The 13,145-nt window shown below is 38.5% G+C and overlaps 1 protein-coding gene across 1 annotated transcript in view; it reads right to left on the minus strand.

The window, feature by feature from the left end:
* The window catches only part of ATP8B4 (ATPase phospholipid transporting 8B4 (putative)), a 265,650-nt gene that overhangs the window by 117,818 nt on the left and 134,687 nt on the right, over positions 1-13,145 (minus strand). The window contains exon 9 of the mRNA XM_034994445.1: positions 8,060-8,142. Coding sequence (XP_034850336.1) covers positions 8,060-8,142 — 83 coding nt within the window. The remainder of the gene's footprint in view (positions 1-8,059; positions 8,143-13,145) is intronic.

Raw genomic sequence — 13,145 nt, forward strand, 5'->3', positions numbered from 1 at the left:
ACTTTTATAAGAAATGAGTACCAAGACTTGAAAGACAGAGGGAGAGATGAAGGAAAAGGGGAAGGAATGAAAAAGGAAGGCAGTGGATAGATCCAAAAGGGCTCAAACCCAACTCAGGGGTGAGATTAGCACCTTGCAAGAACAATAAAAATACACAGATTGAATCAAAGCCAAGAGGGTAGGTTGGAACATACAAAGTGGCATTTGAAAAATTACAAAGGAAGTCTTCACCGACTGAAGAGAAAGGAGGCCAGCCCAGCCAAGAGAACCTCTATAGTACTCTGTCACACCACTCACTGAGCACCTGAACTTAGAGGTTTACACGGACACCCTTCCTTCCTACAGTGATATCTTTTCCTTTTAAAGCTCATAGAGGTGACAGTAGCCAGTTTTCATATGGCCTGATCACTCCTGACTAACCAGATCACTAACATTGGATCTTGCATGAAAAACACAAAAACAAAAACCAGAAAGGAGTGAAGGACTCAGGCCCTCAGGACTACTTTTTCCAAACTCCATTTTCCTTTCCCCAATTATAAAAAAATTGCTACCTAAACAGCCCCAACTCAACAACATTCACTGGCAGCTTCCTAGACATCCAACACTAAATGAGAGTGTTGGCAAGAGGATGTGGGCAAGGCTAGATAACCTGTACAATGTCGTTTTTTATACAAAAGGATGTGGTTAAATTCTGGTTGCTCCCATTATGGCCTATCACTAATATTAAAAAGTAAATTGAGACTGATTTTAGTTGGCCCAAGTTGTTTGGACAATTAGGCTGCGGAAGAGGGGATTTTTTTTTCTAAATTCTAAGAATTCATTATCTTTTTCTTCTTGACCAATAATTTTCATTCCTAAATTCTGTAGAAGCTTGAATTGAGTAGCCCCAGCAAAACCTACAAAAAATATCGGGTGATAGCAACCCTTAAAACTTACTCCAGTTTCTGACCCAAGACTCAACTTCTCAAGTCTTCAAAGTTGGCCACCAAAAAATAAATAAATAAATGAAAATGTGTTTTCTGCAAAAAACAACACGATACACAGTCCCTGCCAAAAGGAATATAAAAAACAGGCTCATTTGGTCATTTTTATTGTCGCAAGGAGCGACTGACATAGAGACAAATACAGCCTTGAACATGTTGGCTCACTCCTCCCTAGCCTCAAGGCTCATCTACTTCTGGCCTGACACCAAGGGTGTGGTTCTAGACAGGAACAGGCAGTAAGGCCGAGGGGTTCTGCCTAAGCTCTTGAAGGCCAAGCCCCAATTCAGTCTTTCTCAAAGAGTGTGGTCTCACTGATTTAAGTACTAAATACAGAGCCTGGTCAAAACAAAATGGGGTGCGGGGGGGAACAAATCCAAACTACATCTTTTGTCTTCAAAAGTGCTCAGCTTCCCCTTTCTTAGCCTTGTTAGCATCAAATACTTCCAAACTTCTTTTCTTCCCTTTTCCAAAAAAGGGTGACTAGTTTCCTCTGGAGGGAGCACTGTATTCATTTCTGTATCCCCATAACTTACCATACTGCCTACACAATAAATATTTGTTGGAGAAATAGGGGGAAAAAAATCATATGGCTTCAAAAGAGAGGTTGGGAAATGAGATAGTAGATCTAAGATGAATGAAAGAAGTGGTTCTATTTCCATGGTAATTATGATAAAGAGGATTGGAAGACCTAATAGCCTAGCCACCGTGGGGGGCTTAGGTTGGCCTAACTCTAAAGAGATACAAATAGATCTGGGGACAAAAGTGGGAACCTTAAAGCACATTAGAAGCAACCAAATATATACCCTAGCCATAAAGCATAATAAGGAGTAGGGAAAAACTTAGGACCCTTTCACCTTTTGCTAACAGTATCAGAGAAGAGTTAGAGGCAGTAAACAGTCAGTCTGACAATGGATGAGAAGATAGTTTAGGAAAAATAGCATTTTCTCTCAGATAGTTGTTCACTGAAAACATGACTTTGTGCTCTAATAATCTTTAATGGGCAATAAAACAACTGGGAAAAAATCATGTCAATAATGAAATAGAAATATAACCAAACTAGCTAGTTTTACTTGTTTGCCCCTCTGAAGAGAACAGACACGAAAGCAGATAGCAACTCACCCAGTTCACAATCACACAGAAATGTTCTAGGTCCATCCTAAACAAAATCCACAAGATATCATTCTCAACCTCCCTCTGCACTCTAAACTGAGTCCTCTGGGTTGCTGGTTAATTACCAACCTAGTAACCTTCTTGAACTAAAGCATTTATGTCAAAGTGGAAATCTATAGTTTATCATGAAAATGGAACTCAGTACCCAATACTCCAAGATTTTCCAGAGAAGCTGACTTTATTTCCTTCTGTATATTATTACTAGCATATTTCTTGATTATCTGCACTGCAACTCTTCAACAAGACAAATTATCTACTGAATAAGACATCATCATGGCCATTCGGGAGTTTCTCCAGCCAAGAGTTTCTCTGAGTTTAGAAGACTGTCCACTATTGTTGCTCCAGTGATGTGATAAATATATTTTTTTTCTTAGAAAGAAGAGTGTCATCTTCCTATTTTCTATAGCCTCTTCATTCTTCAAACTTCAAGCCTCAGCCACCCATCATTGCTATCATAATGGCCATATAAATACCAGCAGTAAAGAGGAAAGTTATTGGTTGGGCTGTGCTTCTGTCCAGGTGAACAGGAAATTATCCAGTAAGTAAAAAGTCCTAAGATGCTAATCAAGCCTTTTTTTTTTTTTTAAACAAAAAGAGATGCTTGTTTTTGTGTGTTTGAATTACACACATGCTATTCTTTAGAAAGGACCACAAAATACACAAAGATTCCTGAAATAAAGCGTCAACCCTTCCCTGGTTCAGAACTCAGTATTAAGAGTCATACAAACTATGTAAACTTGTCATAAGTTGCAAAAAAACAGATCCTAGTCCAGTCAGTAACAATATGCAACAGATTCTTAAACACATTTGGACAATTTACATCTAGGGCTTTCCCCAAGGCATAAAAATGTCCAGTTTACAAATGTATAATTGATGACTATCTCCAGTTACTTATTTATAAAAAGCTTTTCAATTCCCAAAAGACTTTAACATGAAAAATCAAGGCCCACTCTATTTTCTAAGTTTTTTCTTACAAAATTTAATAGACAATAAATATATCAATTATTTTCTGATGTTTTCAATGTATGAAAATATTTATGTGACAATTTTTTAAATAACTAGATTTACCCATCAAAACTCAAAACTACCTTGCATGTACTGTTCTCTATGTTTGGCCAACTCTTCTTTAAACTCTTGTCAGGGATCCTGACATTCAAGGTCACTGAGAACATTGCTGCTTTTTAAAAATATGATGATATCATTGGATTCCTGGATGGACTTGATCTCTGGTAATTAATTTTGTACCTTTAGGTTTAGAGTATTCTTAAAATTTATTTCTTCTCCTGATGAGGAGCTAAGTTGTCATGATAATCCTCTCCCTCTCCGATGCTGCCTTTCTTCTTGTAGTTTACAGCCTCTTGCGGCCTCCCATAGAATAGGCTTTGCCAGCAGTCTTGGGTTCGTATTCTGGCTCCTCCACTTAGTAACCATATGACACTGGAAAAAGCTTTCAACTTATCTGAGTCTCAGATTCCTTGCCCATAAATTGGAAGCAATAATAATCTCTTCATCACAGGGCTATAAGGATTTCATAAGATAATGTGTGCGGTTACTTAGCACAGTGCCTGGTGTCAATATTATGTTGAAGGCCCGAGAACTTTAGGACCTTTACCTAATTAAAGGCTTCTTTGGGAATGAGCACTTATTCAAGTCTGTCTTCTCTGCTGGGCTATAAGCTCTATGAAAGCAAGGCCTGGGTCTGACTTATTAACCACTGTATCTGCAGGCTTAGCAAATCCCTTATCATTGTGTTAAATATACATTTACTGAGTAAATGAACAGATGATGGAAAGAATGAATGAAAGCCCTAAGGAGGTCACTAGCAAGACACTGTCCTTGGGTTTGGGTGCAAAAGTGGGAAGACAGGGAGACTTACAAGAGATATCCTAAGGCCCTAGCCATCTCAGTTTTGAGCCTTGGTGTCCTCAGTGGGGACTTCTCTATGAATAGCAGTGGGAAGCTGAGGTCTTCAAATACTTGGAAGATGTGCACTTATGACTAAAGGACAAAAAAACTGTAGTTTGGTGCTAGAGAAAGTATTTGGCCAAGTCTCAGAAGAAAAACCACATGGTAACTAGAAGCAAAAATAATATCATACCCAGATTTGCCCAGAAGTCACAAGCTAAAAGATATACTTAGCCCAGACAGAGCACGGGAAAGGGTGTGCCTCACATGTCTGTCTCATCTATTAGACCATGCCACAGCTAGTCAGGGCATTTCCAAATGTACACAATGTTGATATCATGGTTTAGTTTAAACTAAAGGATGCAATATGTGGTTTTAATTCCCATGACTCAAGGAAGTTTTTTTCTAGTCACCAGAGGAAAACCTAAAATCTACTGATACCCATTATGACAAAGATGGACAGAGAAGACAAAAAAAAAAAAAAAAAAAAGAGGGGGAGGAAAAGGATCAAAAGAAACCAGATAATACATATAGAGATATTTTATAATCCTACATACTTTGTACTGTATCTTGTCCCTAGGAGATGCTTAATAAATAGAGTTTATAAGCTAATTAATATGGACAGAGTGATGGAAAGAGAAAAGATGAAGAACTACAGAAAACGAGACAATGCATGTACAGAGCTAACATAAGTAAGCTAACAAAGAGGGGAAGAGGAAGATGAAAACAGTAAGAAGGAATGCCAAAAGGGAGGAAAGAAAGGGGGGAAATGGTGGAATGGGTAGAGAAATGTGTGCATATAGTGTATAATGTGTGACTGTGTGTGTCAGAGAGTCAGGGAGACACTGAAATGAACATGTCTAAACTAGGGCTTAAAAACAAGACCATTCATGGGAAGGATTTAGTTTACTAACTGTCTCACCTCTTTAAAGACTTTCCACACCACATCTTGCATCACCCTCCTGGGCTTTAAATTTGGCTGCTAACAGGGAAAATCTAATTTGTATATTGTATATAATTTATTTCCCCTTAATCCCTCTATTTATTCCAAGATGCTTTCTTGGAAACAGGAAATTATATTTTAATAAAGTTAAACCTGTAAAATACCACATTGCCTTAAACTTTAATATAGATTAAAATTCAACCCAAAATTCAAGAATGAAAGAGTAAATTCAGCAAAAATCTGGTTCTTAGCCCAGAAATGTACCAGCCTTATGAAACTGGCATTACAGGTTTTCTGAGAAGTGACCACAGTTTAAGTATAAATGATTTAAAAAAAAGAGAGAGAGAGAGAGAAGTCTGTGTTGCCTTTGAGAAAACGATTATATGTTAGAAATTTGTTGAGTTACCTATGCTCTGTGAAGCAAATTCAAGCTACATCCAGTAATAATTAACACACTTTAAAAATAAATTGTATGAGGTAGTTAAAAAGACTATTTTTATATATAAGCAAGTTTCTTAAGCTTTCAGGATACTCCCAACTGTGAGAAAGGAACTGTTTTAGGTGAGGAAATGTTTTCTTGCCTCAGCCTGAGCAGCACCACTTGTATTGGCTTAAATTTTGCGCTTCTGTGTTAAATTTTGTTTAAAAAAGGATTCTGAAGTAACGACATTATAAAACCACCACACCAGATGATCCCTCTCTCAGCCACCGGCCCTCCAAGAGGAGGGGACCCAGCACTCTTGCTTTATCCTGCAAGTTCCCATCAGGAAGCTTCTGTCTCACCCCATCCTTCCACCCACCAATCCCAATCCCTTTACCTTAGGCCCCTCTTACCTGTCTTTCTGGGGCCTGATGTTGATCCTGCCGCCTAATCTCTGGCATTTGCAACCATTTATTCACACACTGAACAAGTATTTCTTGAGCACCTACTATGCAATAGGCATTGTTCTAGGAACTCGCTATATATCAGTGAGCAAAACAAAGATCCCTGTGCAGTTTACATTGCAGCAAGTAGAGATGGACAATAAATAATAAACTTAGAAAATAAGCAAGTTTTAGAGTATGCCAGATGGTGATATGTGCTATGAGAAAAAGAAAAGGCTGAACAGGGTAGAGGGGATTGAGAGTAAGAGGAGTCATACTCTGACTGAGAAGGAGGGTTCTTGGCTCCATTCCTGCAGTTGCATGTAAGAAATCAACCTAATCCAGCCTGGCCCTTGATATCCTATCTTGGCATTGACCTATGATCAGAGTTCTTGGAGAGTACGGTAAAGACAGTCAGCACTCAACAAATATCCCTACTTGTTATTTCCCAGCCTCCCTTGCAGTTAGGCCAGGCCCAGGTGGCTCATGCTGGCCAATGAAATGTGAGAGGAAGAAGCAGTTAAAAAGTCAGCATGTCTCTTTCATCTAGTCGTTGCTTTAATGTGGTAACCTTAGAGGCCATTGGTCTAGGCACCATGGATCTAAGATGGAGAAGGCTGCCTGACCTAACATCAGAAGGTGACATGAACAAGAAATAACCTTCTATTTTTTACACCACTAAGATTTCAGGGTTGTCTGAACTGAATCACAGTATAGGCTATCTGTGCCAATATCTAAGAAAGAAAGTAAACTGGGTGATTGTAACAATCATTTCTGCTTTCTTATGATAAAGAAAACTAAAAAGAATGAATTTTTATTTCTTTATAGATTGATAGAGGAATAAAGGTACAATTCTGCCAAGAAAGAAATGAGTAATGAGAAATTATATTTAGGTTGCCATTTTAGGACTCCATAAATATTCTATGAAATATTTTAAGCAAGTATTTTGATTCATGAACACAATTTACTTTTCTTGGATTCTTGTAACAGTAAAATTTCATTGAAAAAATTACTTAGTAGAAAATGTGTAATTTGTTTTACTCTAATCAAAATATTTCTTGGGCCATTCAAAGTTTCCTGGCTATTCCCCTGACTTAAATCCCAAACTAGAGGAATATTTTTTTCTATAAACATGTTATTATAACAGCACTCATTTAAGAGAGGTTAAAATATTAACAGAATCCAGACAGAGTTTATAAGTGAATGCAAAGCACAGGCAATATAAACTCTAAGCTGTGCACTGGGGAAATTTTATAATATAAATTTGCCTGCGCTTTAACTCATGGGATCATGCTAAGACTCTTGACTACATTTTCCTTTAGTGGACTCAAAAGAAAACATTTTGGATGACAGTCTCAAACTCAAAGATTCACTAATAAATAAAACCAATCTATATGGAAATATTTATATTCAAGGCCAGACATACAAGTGTGTAAAACAAGAGATCACTGAGCAATGGGAGGAAGACCCCAAAGATTCTCCCAAGCCTGTCATGGTGCCTACAGTCCTACCATTAACGGTTCTTTCCTTTGACTCTTGACGGATTTTGTTTCTCTGTGACAGCTTTAACAGCAAAGAATGAGATCTAACTGGAACAGAAGAGGCAGAAATGGTTCCCCATGCTGAGGAGAAGGGACTGGGTTGAGTGGTGTGAAGATGGTGATGAGGAAATCATGGTCTAAAATAAAGAGTGACTGATTAAGTCAAATGGTCTTCCTGAACACCTGCTACCTTTAAGACATTCTGCCTGGCATTATGCCAGATACAGAAATACATGAGGCTGCTTTATTGTCCTGGCAAAGTTTGCAGTTTAGTATTTGGTCTTTGCTATGGAGCCAGAGAATGGATGGATGGTTAGACCTAGCACTAGAAATACAAGTGTGTCCTGTGTTCATGCTCAGCAAATCTGCAGAGGGCCCCAGGGAGGCCAAGGTCAGGCAAGGAAAGGGTATTGTGGGACTAGAGGAAATGAGATCTACAGAAGAGGAAACAAGGATGAAATGAACAATGAATTTATAAAGCCACTATCCCCTTGGTAAACATTTTTAGTCTTTAGCCTGAGAAGAGATTACAGGCTTTGATGCCTGCAGAATTTTATGTCCTTCACCAAATAAAAAGAAACATGAATTGGATTTCAGATAATTACTTATATTACTTTTTGGTTTTGAGGGTTTTGTCTGTTTTAAACACTTACCATCAAATTTTGCAAGTCTACTAAAGTCTGCTCCAAGTTCTGAGGTAACTGATAGTGCATGGCGGACTTTAAGGTTCGTTTCCCTGTGAAATTAATTGACATGACGTGAATTTTTATATGGAACAGCCCAACAGCATCTTACATAAAGTTATCAGGTGGGTGCAGCACATGCAAAATCCAACACAAGAGATTCAAAAAACTCCCTTCAAATGTCATTCACACCTCTCAGTCAAGGGGACTCAGTAAAGTGGACAGGGCTTTGCATGCTCCTAAGAGTTGGCATTCCACACACGGCACATCTGTATAACAACACAGTAATCTGCTTTGTTATTTGAAAGAACAGAGGATATAATAAATATGATTTCATTCGAACCTACTCAGACATCATGCATGAATTACAAAACATATTAGGAATGGGAACACAGTTGCCAAATAAACGAGGCCAGTATCACTCTGGAGTCTACTATCTACATAGGAATTTTACTTGCAAAAGATGGTCATGGCTAATTTCACAGTCACTGAAATTTAAATGGGAAAAGGAATACAGCTTTCTTTCTCATGGAGAATCAAGCCAAAAATCCTGTAAGTCTGGGATCATACAACCAGATAGTAACTCAGCAGGTCACAGTGAGCTGGTCATCTTCTTCCAGGAAGAACCACACATACATTGGACAGATGGCCCTGTGTTCATGAAATGACCAGTTGTGATGATTCTATTGCCATTACTCACATCTTGCATACAAGGGCTTGTCATGCCGGTTTTCTCACTGAGTTCAACCTAATTCTCTTCTACTGTAGCTTAACAGCATCAGTCAGAGTTCTATCTTTTATGGAAGTGTTTAGCAGTGAGTTCATTCAGTCAACAAATATTGATTGAATACATACCATAGTCACCCATGAGATTCAGTGCTGCCCCACAAGGGTTACTGTTCTCTTGAGGGAAACAAGTGGTAGGTAAAAAGCAAGTATCACCATTTGGAAGTACATGACAAACCATGAAATACTTAATTTAGAGAACTGAGAAGTAGGTGCTTGAGAAGGCATTTAATCAAACTTCCTGTAAATGAGTTTCACAATAATGTTGAAGACAACATGAAATCAATCCAAGGAATACCCCTTGGTGAAATAGCTTTCTGCAGGAAACACTCAGTTGGATATATAATTGAAGTTACTTTGCTTAAAAGTAATCTCATGGATCACTGATTTATCAATTCCTAGGATGCAGAAATGCGTAGGGGTTGAGATACTCAAGAAGAACTTCATAATTGAGGCAGAAATTGAGCTGGGCTTGATGGACAAGAGTGAGATAGTGGTGTTGAGGCTAAAGGACCAATGTGTCCATTCATTTAAACAAACTTTTCAAATAATTAAAACAGTCAGTGACCCCAGGTAGGCCAGACAGCCCTCATTCCTTAACCCTGCTCTACACATCATGTCATTCAGCAAGTTTTATCATCATTTTAGGTTACTTCCTCAGGATTCTCTCCAATATGTCACTTCCATATTCAGATGTGGAAACTAAAAGGGAAGAATAATCACACATAGGGGCGCCTGGGTGGCTCAGTCGGTTGAGCGACTGCCTTCGGCTCAGGTCATGATCCCGGAGTCCCGGGATCGAGCCCCGCATCGGGCTCCCGGCTCGGCGGGGAGCCTGCTTCTCCCTCTGACCCTCCCCCCCTCATGCTGTTTCTCTCTCGCTCGCTCTCTAATAAATAAATAAATAAAATCTTAAAAAAAAAAAAAAAAAGAATAATCACACATAGGCCTTACTGATTAAAAAAAAAATTTCCAAGACTCCTGATTAGTATCTTGTGTCATGCCATACTCTTCCTTAGCATGCCTCAGTATCTTGACTTCAAACTTCAAGATGATTTTCAGCATAAAAAATAATACAAAAGATCCTGTGTACCCTTTACTCAGTTCCCCCTCATGGTAATATTTGCAAAACTATATTACAATGTCACAATATCACAACTGAAACTGACACAGTCAAGATGGGGAACATTTCCATCACAAGGATTTCTTAGGTTACCCTTTGTAAGTGTACCCACTTCCCTGCCTCCTCCAACCCATCTTTAACTCCTGGTAACCACTGATCAGTGGTCCCTTTCTACAATTTTGCCATTTCAAGAATGTTACATAAGTAGAATCATACAGTATGTGACCTTTGGGGATTGGATTTTATACTCAACATAATTATCTGAAGATTCGTCCACGTTGCTGTATATATCAATAGTTCATTCTTTTTTATTGTTCAATAGTGTTCCATGATATGGATATACCATAGTTTGTTCAACCTGTTAAAGGACATAAAAGTTGTTTCTAATTTGTGGATGTCACACATAAAGCTGCCATAAGCACCTGTGTACAAGTTTTTTTGTGTAAACATAAGTCTTCATTTCTGTGGGATAAATGCCCATGAGTGAAATTGCTGGGTTGTCTGGTAATTGCGTGTTTAGTTTAGCTTTTTAAGAAACTGCCAAACTGTTTTCCAGGGTGATTGTAGTATTTTACATTCCCATCAGCAATGTGTGAGTGATACTGTTTCTCTACCTACTTGCCAGCATTTGGAGTTGTCACTATTTTTAAGTTTAGCCATTCTTATAGGTATGTACTGACATCTCATCGTGGTTTGAATTTTAATGTCCCTAACAGCTAATGATGTTGAACAATTTTTATGTGCTTATTTGCCATCTGCATGTCATCTCTGGTGAAATGTCCCTTCATATCATTTGCAATTTTCTAATTGGATTGTGTTTTTACTATTGAGTTTTGAGCATTTTTCATATATTCAAAATAAAAAATCCTTTGTCAGATAGATGGTTTACAAATGTTTTCTCCTAGTCTATAGCTTATTTTTTCATCCTCTTCAATAGGGTCTTTTGCACAGCAACATTTTTAATTTGAAGAAGTCTGGTTTATCAAATTATCCTCTTATGAATTATGCTTTTTGTGTCAAGTCTAAAAATTCTACGACTAGCCCTAGATCTTGAAGATTTTCTCCTATGTTTTTCCCTAAAACTTTTATAGTTTTATATTTTACATTTGAATTCAATTTCCTTAATAGTTACAGGGCTATTCAAATTGTCTATTTCATATTGAGTTAGTTGTGGTAGTTTGTTTTTTGATGAAGTGGTCTATTTCTTTTTTTTTTTTATTCTTATGTTAATCCCCATATATTACATCATTAGTTTTAGATGAAGTGTTCCATGATTCATTGTTTGTGCATAACACCCAGTGCTCCATGCGAATGTGCCCTCCTCAATACCCACCACCAGGCTAACCCATCCTCCCACCCCCCTCCCCTCTAGAACCCTCAGTTTGTTTTTCAGAGTCCATCATCTCTCATGGTTCGTCTACCCCTCCGATTTCCCCTGCTTCATTCTTCCCCTCCCGCTACCTTCTTCTTTTTTTTTCTTAACATATATTGCATTATTTGTTTCAGAGGTACAGATCTGAGATTCAACAGTCTTGCACAATTCACAGAGCTTACCAGAGCACATACCCTCCCCAGTGTCTATCACCCAGTCCCCCATCCCTCCCACCCCACCCCCCACTCCAGCAACACTCAGTTTGTTTCCTGCAATTAAGAATTCCTCATATCAGTGAGATCATATAATACATGTCTTTCTCTGTTTGACTTATTTCACTTAACATAATACCCTCCAGTTCCATCCACGTCGTTGCAAATGGCAAGATCTCATTCCTTTTGATGGCTGCATAATATTCCATTGTATATATATACCACTTCTTCTTTATCCATTCATCTGTCAATGGACATCTTGGCTCTTTCCACAGTTTGGCTATTGTGGACATTGCTGCTATAAACATCGGGGTGCACGTACCCCTTCAGATCCCTACTTTTGTATCTTTGGGGTAAATACCCAGTAGTGCAATTGCTGGATCATATGGTAGCTCTATTTTCAACTTTTTGAGGAACCTCCATACAGTTTTCCAGAGTGGCTGCACCAGGTTGCATTCCCACCAACAGTGTAGGAGGGTTCCCCTTTCTCCGCATCCCCGCCAACATCTGTCGTTTCCTGACTTGTTAATTTTAGCCATTCTGACTGGTGTGAGGTGGTATCTCATTGAGGTTTTGATTTGGATTTCCCTGATGCCGGGCGATATTGAGCACTTTTTCATGTGTCTGTTGGCCATTTGGATGTCTTCTTTGGAAAAATGTCTGTTCATGTCTTCTGCCCATTTCTTGATTGGATTCTTTGTTCTTTGGGTGTTGAGTTTGATGAGTTCTTTATAGATTTTGGATACTAGACCTTTATCTGATATGTCATTTGCAAATATCTTCTCCCATTCTTTCGGTTGTCTTTTGGTTTTGTTGACTGTTTCCTTTGCTTTGCAAAAGCTTTTTATCTTGATGAAGTCCCAAGAGTTCATTTTTGCCCCTGCTTCCCTTGCCTTTGGCGATGTTTCTAGGAAGAAGTTGCTTCGGCTGAGGTCAAAGAGGTTGCTCCTGTGTTCTCCTTTAGGATTTGGATGGACTCCTGTCTCACATTGAGGTCTTTCAACCATTTGGAGTCTGTTTTTGTGTGTGGTGTAAGGAAATGGTCCAGTTTCATTCTTCTGCATGTGGCTATCCAATTTTCCCAACACCATTTGTTGAAGAGACTGTCTTTGTTCCATTGGACATTCTTTCCTGCTTTGTCGAAGATGAGTTGACCATAGAGTTGAGGGTCCATTTCTGGGCTCTCTATTCTGTTCCATTGATCTATGTGTCTGTTTTTGTGCCAGTACCATGCTGTCTTGATGATGACAGCTTTGTAATAGAGCTGGAAGTCCGGAATTGTGATGCCACCGGCTTTGCTTTTCTTTTTCAACATTCCTCTGGCTATGCGGGGTCTTTTCTGGTTCCATACAAATTTTAGGATTATTTGTTCCATTTCTTTGAAAAAAGTGGATGGTATTTTGATGGGGATTGCATTGAATGTGTAGATTGCTCTAGGTAGCATTGACTGAAGTGGTCTATTTCATTTAAGTTGTTAAGTTTATGTGTATAAAGTTGCTTGTAGGATTTTCTTATCCTTCTGATATCTTAAGGATCTATCAGAATATCCCCCGGTTCATTCAT

This window comes from Mirounga leonina, unplaced genomic scaffold (genome assembly GCF_011800145.1).
Source record: "Mirounga leonina isolate KUSES-001 unplaced genomic scaffold, KU_Mleo_1.0 Mir_91, whole genome shotgun sequence".
Taxonomy (NCBI): domain Eukaryota; kingdom Metazoa; phylum Chordata; class Mammalia; order Carnivora; family Phocidae; genus Mirounga; species Mirounga leonina.